This window comes from Paralichthys olivaceus, chromosome 5 (genome assembly GCF_024713975.1).
Source record: "Paralichthys olivaceus isolate ysfri-2021 chromosome 5, ASM2471397v2, whole genome shotgun sequence".
NCBI lineage: Eukaryota > Metazoa > Chordata > Actinopteri > Pleuronectiformes > Paralichthyidae > Paralichthys > Paralichthys olivaceus.
In genome coordinates, this window is record NC_091097.1 from 10,183,397 (window position 1) to 10,202,680 (window position 19,284).

General features: G+C 38.5%; 2 protein-coding genes across 6 annotated transcripts in view; one reads left to right on the forward strand and one right to left on the reverse strand.

Annotated features, from left to right (window-relative positions):
* The window catches only part of mrtfbb (myocardin related transcription factor Bb), a 68,587-nt gene that overhangs the window by 12,401 nt on the left and 36,902 nt on the right, over positions 1 to 19,284 (forward strand). Inside the window, exon 1 of one of the 5 annotated variants that reach the window (XM_069525402.1) lies at positions 14,702 to 14,719. The exons of 3 other annotated variants lie outside the window; for them this stretch is intronic. In XM_069525402.1, coding sequence (XP_069381503.1) covers positions 14,705 to 14,719 — 15 coding nt within the window. In that variant the 5' untranslated portion in view covers positions 14,702 to 14,704. Of the gene's footprint in view, positions 1 to 14,701; positions 14,720 to 19,284 lie in introns of those variants that run through there. One more of the 5 variants, XM_020094762.2, reaches the window with a different exon arrangement.
* Positions 955 to 16,836, reverse strand: shisa9b (shisa family member 9b). Its single transcript, XM_020094763.2, has 4 exons — positions 15,989 to 16,836; positions 14,590 to 14,696; positions 7,333 to 7,473; positions 955 to 4,418 (listed from the first exon to the last, which is right to left on the reverse strand). The coding sequence occupies exons 1-4, from the start codon at positions 16,492 to 16,494 to the stop codon at positions 4,036 to 4,038; spliced, it is 1,137 nt and encodes a 378-aa protein (XP_019950322.2). The 5' UTR covers positions 16,495 to 16,836; the 3' UTR covers positions 955 to 4,035.

Genomic DNA, 19,284 nt, shown 5'->3' on the forward strand with positions numbered 1-19,284 from the left:
CAGCACAATCCTACTTTATTTCATGTTTGAAAAATCACGCTGCAATTTTTCTTTACGTAATTGCCGTCGGATCAAAATTTTTCACACACCAGGACATGGCTGAACCCCTCTGTCTGACTGAATTAGGTTATTGTGCTGATTTAATTTCCAGAGGGAACCACCCGGGTGGTAGGAAACATCATTTGCTAATTAACAAGAAAGTCTTCTGGCGTTTTCAAGAAAATGACAGTGCTCCCAGAGGCATGTTCAAACTCAAGTTCTGATCGCAGACACAGCCGTAAACGAGAGTGATCTGCAGTAACACATCCAGAACGTGTTAAAATAAGTGTAAAAGTAGAGTGAAAATCAAAGTTTGAAATCTCTGTATGTCGTGTGTGTTTGGCTGCATGAACTGAATTGGTTGTGAAACTCTATGTTGATTTTAAAGTGATACTTCCAGTGTAGCGCATCATATTCTGTAAAGCAGTATGTCTAATTTTGTTTAATTGCAGGGCTTTACTGCCAGTGGGAGCAAAATGCTTTTCTTTTCACTCACAGCTTTGTGCTTTTCTCTTTGTGCTCTTCTACTGCAGTTGTTCTTTTATTTACTCATGCACTATCCACACGAGACTCTCCATGGAGTTAAACTAGCTCCATGAGGCATTAGCACTTGGCTGAATCGATGCAGCTCCTTTATTTATCCGGGCCTTGACGGATGAGAATGTATTGGGCATCTCACAAGAGAGTAGCAGCTCCTTCAAGAAATGTCTCTCAGCCTGTAGTGAGGCCAAGACGAGTAAATCAATATGCATATAGCTCCTGGTGCTTGGACCAGATGAGAGTGAATTTGAGGTTGTCATCAACTACTGCACTTGGACCTCTTTACTGATCTGGACTGTAATTTCAGCTCAAGAACACTCAATCTTCAAACTGAAAAGACAAATCATGCCTGATTTTTTTTTTTTATCAAAAAGCATGAATTATACCCTGAGAATTCAAATGTTGAATTTCGCATATAAGTTTGCAACCCTGACTTGGATCTGCACCAAAGTAAGGATATTTTGTTTTAATTCAGGGAAAGAGACAGTTATTAAAAATAATTTTAATGTTGACAGTATAATGACACATCACTTTTATATAGCTGGGTCACAAAAAGACAGAAAGTCACATAAACTGAAGTATATTATATGAGGCTGCACTCGTCCATGTTGTTATGATACTGTCTGGTGGTGGTGGGGGTAGAACCAGCTAGAAACACGATTTAAAAAGGAATAAATGCAACAAAAGAGACTATCACCTGTCAACACATCATCCGCCAAATGATTATTTTCCTTTAGTTTAAAACAAAGAGGCAAAATAGTTGAATAAACCAATTAAAGCTGCAGTAGATTTTCTGACATTTATTTACCTGTCAGTTGGAATGTTAAATAAAGTCCACAAACATTGTGCTACAGGTGCTCTTTGCCATTAACCATTTCTTTTGTTCAAGGTAAGCTACGATATATCTAATACATGAAAGCTGAAATTGTTGGCATGCACAATCTTAGAGAAACCTTAAAAATGCAGCCATAGAGGTTTTCCACATTCAGAACATGTTTCATGATCCTTGGACTTTTCCAGGCTGCACTGTACCACAAACCTGAAACTGAATATCTGGTTTAGCTGTTATTTCAAATAATTCAGTGTGGCAAAAGTGGCATTGTGCAGACTGAAGGTTTTTGACAGTGGCGACATGCAGGGATTATATCTTATGACACATGGGGAAAACATTTGAATGATCTTTAGTAGTTTTTCAGGAGAAATGGAGGATGTGAACTGACAGAGGCTGTAAACATATTAACAGGGGATCTTACTCCAGTGTAAATTGGTACTGTACATAAAGACACATAAAAACACTCATTAATATTTGTGATACAAAGAATCAGTAGCCATCACAGTGAACTGTATTAGATGTGTGGTAGGGGGCGTTTCTTTTTTTTATCTTTATCAAAATATAAAATTGTTATCGCATTACTGGATGTTGCAAAGCAAACACATATTAAACACATTTTTATTACAGATGTGTAAATATGGTGTGCTGTAACTTAATAAGTGATTTCAGCAACACATTTTTACTTCACACAACAAGTGACTGTACAACATTGTTTGCATAAATAAAAAAAATCTCAGTCGTGTGTGAATAACAGATTTTTTCCATATAATGTGAAATGAACACAAATGTTTTTTTTAATTATGAGAAAGGACAGTATGGTGCACTAAATATACATATTTTGGAAAGTTGTGCACACAGTTTTTTTTGAAAGTCTGAAAATATAAACAGCCACCAAAATATGACAATCTGCAACATTTGTGCCCTTGTTATATTTATTTTTTGTTTTGTAAGACTTGGACTTGAGATCACAAATAAATCTTTATACGAACAATTCCCACTTCCCACTCAGCGATGACTGCAGCCTTGTCCTTGGCCGCCTGAAATAATCAACGGCATGAGTAAGACGTGCAGGCAGGCGTGAGCACTCCTTTATATTGCTTGGCTGGGAAAATCAGTGCAACAGTTTTTGTTAGTTCTCTGTATTTGTTCGTCAGCTGGGATAAAAAGTGTTGAACATTAACTTTCAGATTCCCAGAAGACGGGGATTATTTCACCGTGGCTCAATAGTTAACAAAACGGCAGATAAATAGTGTTGTTGTTATTCAACAACTTGTATTTTTGTGTTTAGAGGACCCATTTATTTGTGTAGAAACAGACAAAAAACTACCTTTACTGGCTTCACAAATCAAAATTAACCTCCAACAATGGACATGTCAGCTCCTACTACTTACATTTTTTGCTTTTTATACCAGATACATTAATTAAAAATGAGCAAAAAAAAACAACTTCTGTTGGGGGTAGGACTTATGATGTAGGACTTATGACTAAAACCAATCACCATTCTAAGACTGGGGCTTCTTCCACAGTGAATTTGAGGTTAATGACTCACATGCTGGTACTGATGAGAGGCACTATTACACCAACACAACACTGTTTCAACACTCTGCAGCTACTTCTCCTATCATGAGAATGTATAGGATGTGTGTTGATAGTGACTTTGTTTCCCTTCACAATGAGACAGTGACGCTACGTTCACAAAATTTAAATGGATCTCAAGTTAACTTAAAGTTACCACAGACTGAAATGTCTATATTGTCTAATTTTTGCTTGAATAATACTTTTGAACAATTGCACGTCTCTTTTTCTTAAATCAATACTCTTCGTATGCAAGTCAGTGATAGTCAGATATTGGGCTCTTATTGACAGCATGGTAACAGTTAGTGTGTGATTTAATTGTAGAGGATAATACAGTTAAAAAACATTCAACCATAATGTTATCTATATCCTCATTTAACAGTTTTCTGAACTTATCACATTCTTATGTCGCACACTTAAAAAACAACTGGATCTTTTAATGTCAAATAAAATAAATACAATCTGGTCCGATGTGATTTATTCAGATAATTCTCTCAATTCTATGCACATATAGGAGAATGCATTAATTTCCACCCTTTAATCTGAAGCTGTTACAGCCTATTTCTAAATGGTATTAACAAAGTTAATAACCCATTTCATCAATACCCAATCAAGCAAAGACAACTTGATTTAATACAGTGAACATGAAAGATTTTTCTCATTTAGACACTGTTGATTTAATAAAAATTACATAAGATAATTTACCGATTCTTTTATATCTTAGTGAATATTGACAGCTGTTCAGTAGGTGTTACATGTCTCATCACTGATATAAATGATACATTTAGCTTTTGTGTGTTGTATTAGCACTTGGATTATATGAATATTGATGATAATATATGAATCACTGTGTCTTCCTGGGGCACGGTGATCGCTACCGAGTCCTGTTAGAGCACACTTCACCTGTAGATGGCATCTTAAATGCATCTCATTGCATGCACAACTGCACATACAGAAATAGGTCTATGCTGCCGTCTTGCAAACCTGCCTTCAGTTAGCAGTTACTGTATTTCACAGACTCCTGTTAAGCCTGATGTTCAAACAATCCTTCATACTGTCACCTCTGTCTTGCTGTTGGTGACAAAGTATGGTTGTGGGGGCATGTAGCGAGTGGTGTGCAGCTCCTTCTCCACGATGCAGAGTTTCTTTGGGCCGTAGCTCTGTCTCAGTCCCAGCGTGTCCTTGCTGTCCCAGGATGTGAGCATTGCTGGGCTGGCAACAATGCTGGAGCTGTAACACAGGGACTGGGAGCTGTGGCTCTTGGGGCTCTTGTATTTGTGTTCACTCTGCTTGGAGGACAGCTGTCTGGGTGGGCTGTAAGGATTACTCGGCTCTGGCTCCATATCAACAGCTTCCATAGGAAGGCTGCCCTTGGTTGTCATCTCGATCAGTTGCCGCCGCTTGCTGTAGTAGCTGTCATTAGCTTTCTCTGCTAACAGATACACAAAGAAACAACATACTAGTTTTTTGTCATTTCCTTATCTCATTAGTCTTTGCCAAGTGGCAACTAGACGTCACCCATTATTTGTGAAATGTCATCTTGAAACCTCAAGTTTGCAAGTTTGCCAGCTTCGTTTGTTGAAACCATTTTGGATGAGCTATCGGGGGGCTGAACCTGACAAAAGCATGCCCAGCTATACCTGTAACCTGCGCCCAATTGGACGGTACTAGCGGTCAATCACACAGTACCCATGCCCCAGTGCATACAGTGCTTCGTTGTCTCTAAATGAGACCAAACTTTACAAACTAAACATCACCTGACTTTAAACTAACAATTAAGAACATAAAGTCCTCAGGAAAATGTTTATTGAGGTCATAAATCGAGTCAAACATAACTGTATCACCAGTAGTATCCCCATAGTAACACAATTAAAATCGGAGCGGATTGTTCACACCTCACATTAGGTCTATGAGGTCAAACTAAGACAAAATGTGTACATCCCCATATTTTCCAATAATCATGCATTAAACCAAATTAGAGAAGAATTTGAAAAAAGCAGAATACATAAATGTTGTGCTACTTTAAATTCATATTTGAATAGTTATTAATGCTTTAAATTGATAGGCAATGTCAATGGTGATTGAGGTTCATGTTTGATTGAATGAGACATAAATATGAATGAAATTACAACAAAAGCTATTCACAATACTTTGATGCATTGCATAGTAATGTACTTGTTAATGCTGATGATGTTGTGGTGGTTTCACACTGTATATTACAGGAAGTCACTAAATGTTTAAATGTAGGCTATATTTTCACAATTTCCCTTCCCATGAGCCATTAGGTAAGATTACATTTTTGCCAATTAAGTATAATAAATACAGTGTGTGTGTGGTCGTTTGTTGATATTCCTTTATACGCAATTATTTTATCAAAATACTGGTTTAGATTTGTGCTTGTAGACCCCACAGCACAATATATCTTGTCTTTTGTCCTTCTATACCAACATTTCAGACCTCCAGCAACAGCAGGTTGTGTGTGCAGCTCTCACAGAGGCAAATAATGTGGCAGCATATCCTTCACAGCAGCTACTTCAGTAAACCCATCCTTGCAGGTAGATTAGTGCATGTAAAATAAGCACGATGGAGGCTCACATGGCTCACGGTGCTCCCACCACCACGCCCTAACTCATTTGTGTTTTGATTGCTCCTGATTGTCTCCTGTCCCCAGTCTCATTAGCTAAGATTTGCTCTATTTTTATTTTCCCTAATGATCAGTTTGTTTGACAGCACTTCAGTGGATTAGCAGCATCGAAGCTTCAGCTGCTACAGTGAATCACAAAGAGATTGAGCGGTTTTACTGTGATTGGACTTACTATACATGCATGCTGATAATCCGTCATCCTTTCTAAGAGCAGGTCTGTCAGTCGCAGCTAATTGATTCAGGTACAATCTATAAACAGACTGCTGTTTCACTGTGTCAAATACACATTCACTAATACCTTCACTTCACACTTTAATGCTGCTTATTTTCTCTGTTCTCATCAGGAGCATTAGGAGAACAAGCAGGAATCAATACAAAAAGTTGTGGAATCAAAATTGTGTAAGATGTTATTGAATTCTCTTTTAAGCAAACAAGTCATGGTTGAATACAGTTAAATACTGAGATTGTATTATGATAAAGTTTTAATATTAGGGGGGCAATCCAATATCACAACAATGATAAACTTTATTTATGTAGCACTGGTCTTAGCAGTGTGAAGACATTGCAGTGCTTTTTAAGGTAGAAACAAGATTAAAACAATGGAAGATGAGCAGAGGAGATAAAAAACATTAAACCAGTATTATTATGTCCTTGCCCTTTGCCCCTGGGTATTTTCATTTACATATTTTTGCACTACAAATATGTTGTGTTTTTTTTCATGTTTTTCTTTCGATATAAAAGAATATTTTAGCACCACATTCCTTTGTGGTACTATTTTGGCATTTGCTATTATTCATTGTCTGAAATGTTGCTCGTCCAGGCACTGGCTGCAGACTTTCCAAGATTAGTACACGAGAAGAACAACAAACTTGGTTCTATAAATACACTCTCAGTTTCCCTCTCTCTGTTTGCATTGATGGACTGTGGATTAACTGACATGGATTTCTGACAGCCACAGATATGATGGCGATTTAAACCAACTAAAGAAAAGTTACATTTCTAACAACATTTGTGGTGTTTGAAGTTTACTAATAACCGTCAACATCTTTTGCACACCTAACGGCTAGTCTGGCACGTCCCCTAACAAAGCCTAACTAAGTCTGGTGGCCGACATTTTGTAAGGGCGCCGGAAAAGGTAGACCAATTACAACAGATGGGGCCAGCTGGCCAATCGGAGCAAACTCAGCTTTATCACGAGGGGGGCCTTAAAGAGACAAGAACTAAAACTAAAACTAAGTGTTTCAGACAGAGACTGAAAAGAGGAGCTGCAGCATTTGGACAGTATGGGGATAGGGGTGTGTTTTCTGAACATTAGAGCATATAAAACCTTTAAGTTATCACCCAAATTAATATTATGTACCTAAATATGAGGATAATATATCTCATTTATTAATTTTCTCACTGCTGAGACAGTATTTAACACTTACCTCATTTATTTTTACTGTTTATTGAAGCATTGTAGATCAAATTTCTGCCTCATGAAATGTATAAAATCTGCCCCCATTGATCCCTCAGATGACAGATTCTACTCTTTCCGGTTCACTCAATCAAACCCTGACACTCCATCTTATAAGATGCAGGAAACCCCTGATTAATTATGCAAGTTTTATTTGGATGTAATGAGCTCCCTAATCAGATCAAATGATGAACGCTAACTGCTTCCTCATCATTAAGGTTCACCGTGATGTGAGCAGCTTCTTACCCACAGCCTTCAGCGTGGCATACTTGTTGAGATCCTTGACAGGCTTCTGTTGTTCATAGGGACTGGTGACCTGTCCCACTGCCGGGTATGGCTGAGCTATCAGAGTTGACGTTTGGACGATGTTGTTCATCTGGCTGCTATCTAAACGAGGGAAAACACAAGTTATTCATGTAGAAATGCAGACACTGTTGTTAAGTGCAAGTATGTGGATAAGCAATTAATCATTTTTGACATTTAGGTATACCACCTATGATCATCAAGGTAAGAAGTGCAAATATTATGCACACATTCTTATGTAATATTCATTATTTTACTTAGTGAATGTGTGTTGAATTCCCAGGATGTAGATCATTTTGACGGATGCATGTGAATATACAGTAATGTTTTTTCTGACTTGGTAGTGTCACTTTCCCTCAAGTAGGTTTTTTGTGGGCACCCAGCTGGAGAGTCATGACTGCTCTTTGTAAAACTGTACTTATCCTACAGTAGACATCTGGTAAATTAAGGGGTGCACAGCAAATAGACTGGCCCCCTGCCTACTGGCATGACGGAGCCAACAGATGTTCAGAGTGTCTTCTCTGCGTTTAGATTGGGGGAGATCAGAGGAGCAGTCGAATTCACAGGCGGCGGTTTGAAGACTGGTTAGAATAGAATCAGTGCGTAGTAGAAGTAAATAATAAAGATTAAGAACAAAAATAAACATTGTTACAAAAGTTCCTAGAAATGTCTTATACTTGGCAGATGGCTTTGCAGTCACCCTCTGTTCACTTCATTCTAAAAAAGCTTGATTGGGTTTAACTCTTGAGATTCCCTGATCAACCAGTCTGTCCTCCTTTCTCATAGCATTACTCAGTAATTCTTACATCTCACAGCACTCCCTTTTTACAGAACATGGATGACATGACAGCACCCAAGTGACAGCTAAAAAGTCAAAGTGCATGTTGAATTTTTTAGGGATTCCTTATCACACAGATGTTTGTTCAAGTTTTCATTTTTAAGTTTGGTTTTAATTAGTCATTTGATGCTATAAAAACAGGGTGAAACATCATGATTGACAGCTGAGACTGAGTCAGGTTTGACTGAGCAAGTTGTTGGTGGGACCTCTGGACCCACTTTCCATCTTTATTTGCAGTCGATGGTACAGACAATGTCTAAGTCAGGTCTAATTAAAAAGACCAATTAGACCTGACCTAGACATTTTCCTTTAGCTCTGGGCCATGTAGTACTACTATTTGTACAATTGAAGGGATTTTACTGGACTTCAACTGCCAGAATCTAGCAGTTGAAATTAGGGGTGTATATTTTCTAAAAACATGCACTAAGATATCAACATGTTGACGTGATGGCTATTTTAATTCCCTTGAGGTTGTAAATCTGTTATTTGTCATGATCCTTTCCTGTCCTTTTACCTGGCTCAGAGGAGATGCCAGTATTGATCACCATTGGCGTCATCTTCCCACTGCCGTTGTTAATGGTTGAAGTTTACAAACTTTGGTCGTCCTCTAGTCCTTGTTCCAGAATGTGTCCGATAAAAACAGATCATTAATACAGAAAATAGGTTAATTAGGCTCTTATTCCCCACTGGTCAGCAAGAAATTTTATTCCTGTGCTAATTAATTTTGGAAAGTCTCAAATTATCGATGCTGTCTCATGAAATGATGCAGAGGTTGGCTCCGACCAGTCTTTCACCTCACCACACCTCGACGAGTGGGTGGTGTAATGAGTGGGATCAGATTCGGAGGTCAGTTAAGGTAGCAAAAGATTGATGGAGCCACTGTGTTCTCTTTAAGATGAGGATTTCTTTGTAATAAGCTCTATTTCTACTGGCTCTAGCTTTATTAAAAGCCTTATTAAAAAGCTATAGTCTGCAAGAAAGACAGCGCAGCATTTTCACATGCACAGATAACTTATTAAACTAGATGATGAAGTGCTCTTCAAAAAAACTAATTAAATCCTTTAAATCTGTAAAAGAAACTAGTTCAATAAGTCTGACACAAATGTGAAGCAGAATAGTTTAATATAAATGTTTTTTTACAGTTTGTGTCATAGCTGGAGCTGATTTACTAACTAAAACAATCAAATCCTCCAAAACCTGAATGCAAACTGTCTGTTTCAAATCTTATGTGTGTAACCTCGTCAGGTTCCTTTCTGAGCTTGTTGACCTGTTTCGGTTTCATACTCTTCACTGCAAGTGGGCCACAGGCTCTCGTTCAGTGTGGTCTCATTTAACTCTGAAAGTCAAATTAGATCCTCTGCTTCAATGGACACAGTGACACTATAAATATTGTCTGTTTGAAACAACACTAACAATAACACAGATCAAATTAATCCCCATGCAGTTTTTATTGTCGGATGATCTCCATCAAAAACGGAAAGCTATTTTGATATCTTCGTTATTTGAGCCACCAATTGGGAGTTGGTTTGTGATCTGAGGGTTTGACTCCATTCAAGGTCGAACTCAGGGTTTCCCCTTTAAAATTAGAAGCGACTCACTTTTTTGTATCCCGACATTTGTTATTTTTCAGCTTGTCTGTGTGTCTCCGGCATCTCAAATATCCTTTAGAAATACTATAGTCTGAGATGGGAATAGATTTTACTGCAGTTAATAAGCTCAAGTCCTGTTTTTCTTAGCATTTGTTGCAACTTAGCTATTGTCAGGGTGCCAAAATACATGTGAACTGATGTGCTGATGTATGTAGTTGTTTGTCTCACTTTAATGCTTGTCTGACTTATTGTTGACTCGAGTGTTACTTGCGCTTGTGCTGTTGTGACTGTCAAAGTCACAGCTTTTATGTCAGCCGCTGGAAGAAAGTAGGCCACTTCTGGAGACTCGTAAGGTTAAAGACTCCATGGTTATTGGCAGGAAATAAGCGAGTTAACACTCCAGACACAGACACGTCCCTGAAACTCATAAAAGATTTAAGAGAGTATTTTGGGAGCTGTTTGCCCTGAAATAAATGGTACAAGGAGAAGGGTGCTCTTATTTACAGGCAGCCTACTTTCAAGTTAGTGAAAATATTCCATTCTCTCCGAGTCAATATCTTGTCATCTGTCAGTCTCCTGAAACCCTTAACAGCCAAAAATATATGGATATTGTGTTTACGTAATCACTAATTTGCAATTGAGCCAAGTTATATCTAAATGTATGAGTAAATTATTTGATCAAACCAGTTCTTTTAATTCAGACATATAATTTAACCTCGTCATTTTTTTAGGCAGGAATAATTTTCTTTGTGTCAAAAGTTTAATGTTTGTTTACTACTTTTGAGATGCACTGAAAAAAGATTCTTTTGGGGTTTATGATATGATGCGGTGAAAATACTGTGTTCTTTGTTGACATGATTAAGTTTAATCGTTATTAATGCTGTTTTAAATTATGGAAACAAGTTTAATGCTAGTGTCATCACGACCCTATATGGTAAACACCTTGGAGAGCTGAAAACATTTAACAAACTGAAATAAAAAATCTGTGAGAGAACTATGAAGCTGGCTGTTTATAGCACTTTTAAAGTTATTAAACTAATGTTTTTTTATGTAGAATTTTCATTGTAAAGAGCAAAAGTAGGGCACTCATAATGTTGCGAATATATATATATATATTGCCTATTATTTCAATAAATTCAAGGTGAGACTTTACTTTTGTATCAGTTGGATTCAAGAGTAAAGACTGGAGATGAACAACTCAAATTGTAAAGAAAGAGGGAAACTGTAACTATCATGAACGAGATACTGGACATTTCTTCAAATTTGGCTCAGACTTTTACTTGGAAACAAAGATGAACTTATGAGATTTTCGCAGACAAAGATGACTGTGATCTCACAGGCATGTTTTTCTCATGAACGCAAAATCTCCAGAACACCTTGAGGAGATTTCTTCAAATGTGGCATAACTGTTCCCTTGGATTCAAGGTCACTGTAACCTTAACAAAACACTTTTATTTAACTCAAGAATGAATCTAAAACTTTACCATTTTACCACAACATTTATGAGTCTGGACTGACATGAATGTTAACTGCAACTTGACAGGTTGGCAGAGTCATATAATCTCAAGGTGCTAATTCTAGTTTCACATTTATTCAAGATCGTTGTGATGTTCACTGTTGAAAAATCGTGAAAAAAAGTATATCTCGACTTTTCATTGCAAAGGGCCCACTGTCACTGTCATTCGTCAAAATTGTGTAAATTATATATAAACAAACTGCACATGGAATATGGTCACTTCCAGAAACTGCTAGGGATGAAACCAAAAAAGATCACGTGTCTATGTCCAAATATTTTTAATCTATCTGTGTTGTGAGTCTGTAATTACTTCCTTAAGGTTGTAAGATTCTGTTACAGTTCAGAGTGAAGTGTAAGGCAGGTGGAAAATAAGTCCATAGGTATAGACTCTACATTTGGAAGCGGTTTCTCAGCTGCTGTCACAGGGAATGCAACTGAAATACACTTCTATCTGGCAGCAAGGAAATGGACTGTCATGGACCAGTGGAGTGTTGGCAGTGAGTGGAGACTTTGTTCTCTCTGGCTGACTGCCTGGAGTAAAAAGAGGCCACACTTCACAATTGCCCCATATACGCACATTGCCAGCAGGACATGGACATGATAGTGCTGGTAGCCAAAGAAACCCAGCTCGCAAAATGTGTATTAGTGGTGTCTTGAGGAGAATGAGAGCTTGTAGCCCAGGCTAACAGATTTTTGTTATCTTTGACAGGCAACAGATGAGGACCAGGAGCTCTCTCTGCAGCATTTCAATCACTGCTTTGCACCAGTATCCGTAATATACGGTGATTATTATAGCTGGGGCATAGTCACACCTGCCCCTAGAAAGCTCAGCTGGAGAGGACGAGTACAAAATATCACCTCAACTCTTGTAACCTGGCGAGGATGGCTGTCAAGAAAACAACAGCCATCCCTGTGCTGTTGCCAGGTTAGTTAGACAGAACCCCTCCCATATCCAAGATTTCAGCAGCCAACACGCTGTGCCCTGGATCTCCGTGTCCAAGGTCACAAAAATATAATGAAAGCTAACGTCACTGAGCATCAGTATTTTCTTAAAAAAATGTGATAACATAAATCACATTTACGTGAATAAATGTGGGCTCATGTCCCATATGTGAACATGGAGGAGCCAAGAGTTAGAACCAAAGGGCAATCCAGATGTTTTTGCTTCGCATTAAGGAAGCTGTCATGTGGTATGTTGACACCCCATTATTGTAATGTAATGTATACTGGACATTTGACGTGAATGCAAGGAAAAAACATTGTGAATTTGCTATGGATGCTAAGATTGGCTTTACATTGTTTTGTTCTGGAGAGGAAGCATTTGTAATGTTTCTGTAATCACTTTTTAAATTTGGTCTCTCTTCTCTTTTCAAAAGTTACTTGAACTTTTTATAGAGACTTGACTTCTCATATAATTCTTCGTATTTTGAAGTAATAATGTCTGATCTCACATCATAGGTAATTTTTTTTTCAATTACTCCAGGGTATAGCAGGGGGAATGGGATTTTAAATCTGTTGTGCTCACCACAACATGTTATAGCATGGATACTGCTTTCGAAGTATAGTTCTTAACACTATAACTGGGCAGAGTTTCAGCAAAAATAATCTAATGTGTAATTAGCAAGTAAATGCATCTGTGTGTGGATTGTATAGTGAATTGTGCTACTCTAAATGTCAGGTTATATAAAAGGATAATACTGCACATATTTCACTAAAGGCATTCAGTATATTTTCAATCACATTCAGTTTTACCTGTCAGTGTGTTGGCTGGTTTTTAATGAACTGATAATTATTCTGTGAGGAGGCAAGGTAAGATAAGAGCGCTCTGATTTTAGAATGATTTATTATTATCAGGTCAGAGCTGACACCTCACCTCAGCTGATATTTAGGGAGTAAAAAAAAATCAGCTCAGCTAAATGAAAGACATCTACCTCTTAAAATAGAATATCTTTCTTATCATTTTTTTTTTTTAAAGTGGAATTAAAGGTCTTACTCGTGGAATATTTATAGTGAGATGCAGAAATACAAACACAAATTTGGAAGGTGAAACAAACATAATGCAGACACGTTAAAAGACCAGGAACAAGTTAACAGACAAGTGTCTTGTCTTTAAATGAGGTGTGTGATTTATTGGCTTATTTTCTCTCGTCTTTTAATCAACAAATACATTTAGATCAATTATCACCGAAAGCTGCCTATTGTAAGTGCTCGCATATTTGTGTAAAGAAACCTTGGCTGTGTACAATAAGGTAATGTGTGCAGAAAAGAACAGGCGGGTTTTGGTTGCAACCAGTGATTACTCCAGGTGGTTTCTTTAATTAGAAAACCTTTCAAACTAATCTCTGAAGTCGCCTGCTGTTTTCACACAGGTTGTGATAAGAACATGCAGACGTGTGGTCTCTCACAGTACATGATAATCCCTGATATTTACTTGCATCTGCCTGAGATCAAACATCCTGGGTAGCAGCTGCCTTAAGGAAGGTCAGGGCGTGACTTACTGTCATTTCACTCTGTAACTGGATCACAAAGACGTAACCTGCCTCGATTAATAATTGGATTGATTCCTTGGCTTCTACGCCTTACTGTACAGTGTGTGATATGTAATTATTTATCCTGATGATTATCAGGAGACTTAATTCTCACCTAAACCAAATAATTAACTTTTCCTAAATTATGAATTATGACACACAAATGTTGCTTGACTGTAAAAACCTTTTTTATATATATATATATTTATATATATATGAATTGCAGGAGAGAGGCAGAGAGACCTTCATTGGCTGTAGCTGTCAAGGCAGTAAACCGGTTTAGCATTAATAAGAACTTTTCTGTCTGTGCATCTGTGTGGGTGTGTGTAGGCGTTGATGCTGATGAATGAGAGAATGAGGGTGTCTAACACTGTTACATACAGTAAGAACTGGCTAAGAAAGAAAGCTCTGCGCTGTCGGTGGTAATTAGTGTGTATTTTAAGTGATTGCTGGGGGCATGACTAATTACTTCACCAGCTTGCAGGATTTTTTAACTGTTTTCTTTTTTCTTTTTTCTTTTCACCACTTCCGGTTCCTGAGCTAATTCAGGATAGGCAAGCAAATGTGTAGGAACAATACTAGGTTTATATTAGGTGTTAAAAAAACTAAGAATCAGTGAAAGCAGATGACAGCAGCAGCTATGTAGATATACAAGGTGTGCACAAGGTGTTTAAACTGCTCCCTCATGTGAATGTGTGATGGTGTTTAGCTGACGTCAATAGTACTTACGGAGACTGTTAACTGTGACTCTGGTTTGTATGTTCTCATAGTGATGGCTGAGTCCGATGTCGTCCGTATGTTCTGAGGCTGGGTGGCGGATCACGTGCGCAAGAGCCCTAGAAAGATGATAAAAATCTCAGTGAGTACCCACCACAGATTAGGGCACCAGTGCACTCCAGGGTTTGTGAACATAATGTTGTTTGTCAATGACTATAGAAATGAATCATGACCATCTTCAAAGTGACTGGTTGAGGTTGGGGAAGGAGCCCTCATGGTGTTGGCTGTCTGTAGTAGAGGGGACACTGATCAGTGTCTATGCCATTAAATTCATGTTTGTACAGCAATCCATGGTTTAAAGGGGCACTCCTGCAATTTAGTATAGCACCTCTATAAATTAGGTAAATCAGGTGATAGACTTTTTCTCCTTAGTATGGGTCAAACTCCATCAACACTGAATCTTGCATTTCTCATAGTTGCTTCAGACCCTCCTGCAGCATAAAAGCCCTTATCTTTCATGATTCAAGTTTGTAACACAGGCTTTCTGTTAAATGATGTCATTCCGACAGGGCAGTGTTGTCCCAACTAAACATGGCCTCAAAGAAAATGACGATCACAGCATGTGGCCACGTTTGGCTCCTAAATATATATATATATATTTTTTTGTATGTACAATTCAGGCACTGAATTCAGAATAGGCATAATTGAGACAAAGCATATGCACAGGTCTATTCCAAAGTAAGCTTTCAGATGTTTGTGGTGCAAGTTCATCACCTCCCAGGATTTTAATTTTTCACATAGGTCCTCAGATACAAGTACCATCTATATTCAAAATTCTGCTCCTTCAGAATCCAACTATTACAAATGACTTACAAGTACTTCTTCATGTCTTTTTTCAGCCCAAAATCTCAAGAAAGTTATCCTCTTTGTGCTTGTGAGTGAAAAGTGGAGCGAAGAAAGTGTGTGTGTTTGGCAAATGACAAATGTATAAGCTGCACATCTTGCAGATAATTAATGAGATAACCATTTTTGTCTGTAACTCAGAATAAGGTGCATGTGATTGAGGGCAACTTTTGTGCAGGAAGGACCCATAACTGAGTCTTTCTCTGAAGAATGGTGCGTTAAACTCAGCCATTCTGAATGTTTCTGCCTATCTCGATATCCCTGCTAAAAATGTGCTGAACTTTGTTTCATAGCTTTACATGCCTTTATTACCAAAACAACGTTTTGCTTTTGACCTGCAATTCTTCAGTGTTTTTCCACCAGTGAGTTATTTTTCGCATTGGCCCTGTAAGGCATATATAGGTTAATTTAACATTTTTTAGATCTTTCTTTTAAATTGCTGTTGTGATAGAACACAATGAGTAATTATAAATAGCCTAAAACCTCTATTGGTGAACACTTGACCTACCTCGACATGTTCTCTCTGTGCGGACGGTGCGTCTTCTCCAAACCAAGCTTGGTGAAAATCCCTATCAGTGCCATAATGGCCACGACCCCGCATATGACATACACGATGAGGTTGGTTTTATCCTTCGCGGACTCCAGCGCCACGTCCACTTTCGGTGGGGGTTTGCCCGTCATCATCCACGGCGGTGTGTCGTAGTTCTTACAGGTGGTCTGGTCCAGCCTGGAGCTCCTGAACGCGCAGCAGAACCTGAAGCCACAGGTGCCGCAGCAGTACAGGTAGCTGCCGGTCTTGCACACGAACGGCGGGTCCCACTGGCCCATCACGTCGTAGTAGCCTCGGCACTTGTCCTCCACATGCGGGCTCTCCGTCACTTCACTCTCCCCTTCCTTGGACTCGTTAAACCCGGTCACTATGAAGTCGTCGACGGTCTGCCCCGGCTCGCCCTCCGCGTCGCACACCATAACTTTCACCAGAAAGTAGCCGAGCAACAGCTCAGTGCCCCGCATCGTTGCTCACTTTTTACTCCGCTGTTGACGCGCTGGCACGCTCTCATAAGCCCGGCAGCATCCTCCGTGGAGACGAGCCACAGCCATGCGTAAAGGTAACGAGACTGATTCCAACTTCCATGCGTAAAAGCACTCAGCGCCCCTGTACTTTCTCTCCTTGGAAAAATAATTTTGTTAAGATTGTTGTGCAAAGGCACATCAGGCACTTTGCAAATGTAAATTTAGAGAGGTGAATAGTTGGAGTGGGGCAGCATCACAGAAGCGTCGCCCTTGGCTGTGCTGAAGGTTGTCAGACACCTCTGGGGCTCCTGCACTCAACAGAGCCAGTTTGAGAGAGAGAGAGAGAGAGAGAGAGAGAGCACAAAGTGGAAGAGACCCCGATGAGTGAGTGAATCAGGGGGAGAGAGAAAGAGCCAATGAGAGAGAGACTCTGTCTGGTGCAACAGCTCTAATTACAACCCTTACACACTTGTGTTCAGTCTAAAAATGGTCCGTAAATATCCAAATCATCTCACCACCAATATTCAAAACGCAGGGTTGGAACCGACCGTCACCAACCAGTGGATTTTTAATGTATAAGGTGTTATATATTCAGAAAGACACAGAAGAATTCCTCAGGGTCCTGATCAACATTATATCTAACATTATGATTCAGTGCATTGTACATTGAAATATTAGTTTTATCTAGGTCAGTCAACAAATGACTGTCAATCAAATAAACTATTATGTAATCATATCAGTTTTCATCTTGAACTGGAAGGACCTTCAATAAGTACTAAATTAAATGCTCTTTACTCATGTCAAGTAAAACATAAATTACATAGAAAGCTTTTTTTTTAAATGTGCATCTTAAGAAAGGGCCTAATTTTAGTAAAAGTTCAGTTTCCATTTTCTTCTTTTTGGAAACTCATTTACAATTAACCGTCTCAATCAACTTTCCAACAATTTCAACATATTTTATTAATTTAACAGCTTTAACACCTGCTCTTCTCTTCTTTTCCTTTCATATATCCCACCCTGCAGTTCTCCTGTTCAGTGAGAGAAGTGGCCTTACATACAGAGTCTATCATGTTAACCAGCAGTCATTTCCAAGCCATGTCCATCCCAATTGTATAACTGTGACATTGTCTGACAGAAATCCCAGTACTTTCCTGGTCTCACCTCAGCAACTCTTAATTTCTATTGAGAATCTATATTTCTTGTTGTATCACCAAAGTGAAAAGAACCATATTAATAAATTATTGTCTATTCAAACAAGAGAACAGCTCTATAAATGTAATATTTGTATTTGTAAGTATTAACAAGGACCAAATCAAACAGATGCCTCCAGAATACAAAGACAATTACTCATACCCACTGGTCGTCAAAACATAACAAACATTCTATTATTCAGGATGGTTATCGGCCTGGTTTGAGTACATGACGCATAACTGATGGACCTACCTAAAGACACTGACTCAGCCCAATAATTATGACTGCTGTTCAGATATTGTTTGCAAGATTGTGATTAATCCGACATTTCATCACCACACTCCAGTGTTCCTTTCACGTAACAGACCCTGTCCTATACCCTCAGCTATAAATTACCAATCGTATACAAACAGTGACAGATGATGAAGGGGCCCTGACAAGCACTGATCAGAAAAAACCATGTTGGCAATTTATTTTTAGAAGAACCTTTTCATCTAAAATTATGATCAGTGGAAAGGAGGCTTACCATCTCTCACTTGAGAAATCGCACTCTTTTTTGTTTGATGTGGAACCATCTCAGCCATAAGAGGCAAGTTTTATTTACAATTGGCCGTCAGGGGAGTTTTCACTTGTCTCGTCTTGATGCATCTTTAAAGTTTTCCTATAAATAGTACACACAGTCCCCAGGGAGGAAACTTTAAAGTAAAAGCACTAAAGCTTTATTAGAAGCAGATAATCACCAGACGGTGACATTTCATTTAAGCTTTCAGTTGTAAAGTGAAAATAGTGATGGACTGCAAGTGAAACAAACCCTTCTCTATCTCATAACAATCAGTGATATCGACACCCTGCGAACACTGCTGCTTTTTTATATTATAATGGCTTAAGTTTTTATGGCTTCATTATGTTGACAATATTATTTTATACACCTTCGAGACAAACAACAAATAGACTTGTGAGAGAAGTCCCAGTATCTTTTATTTTCAAATGAGATTCAGAATTAGATCATAAATAAGATCTTGTATGAGAAAAATCATTTTCATCTCAGGATGTCCTAAATAATTTCAGACAGTTTGTTCTCAGTCTGTAGCATTTAGTGTCTGTTCTGTACTTACTGTTTTGGGTCTTTGTGTTTTTGCACATAATACCTAAGTAAATAATGATAAAGTATACAAATGACTAAATTAAAGGAAGATTTGTGTTAAGGTTTTTTGAAACAGGAACAAGTCACACATTTCTGCAAGATTGCTCCAAGAAGACAATAATCAAATATCTACAACATGCATGACACTTGCAGGTTCAGCTTTCAAACATGTCGTGGAACAAGTCGTTCTGACCGAGCACTTCTTTGGGTGGGAGCAGGTGGGCAGACGAGAGTGTTGTAAATCCACTCAGACAGGGAGCGAGCCTAATGAAATGCTCGCACAGTGGGGAGTTTTAATGTAATCCCTCTCTGGTACATTTGAGTAATGCAACTGTTCCATGGATTGGCTCACGCCTGAGAGAAAACATAAGGACTGGCCTGTTGCTTGTGGGCTGGAGAGGGTGGAAACCATGTTATCAGCGTCTTAAAATAACTTTGTTTTTAACATTGCAAAT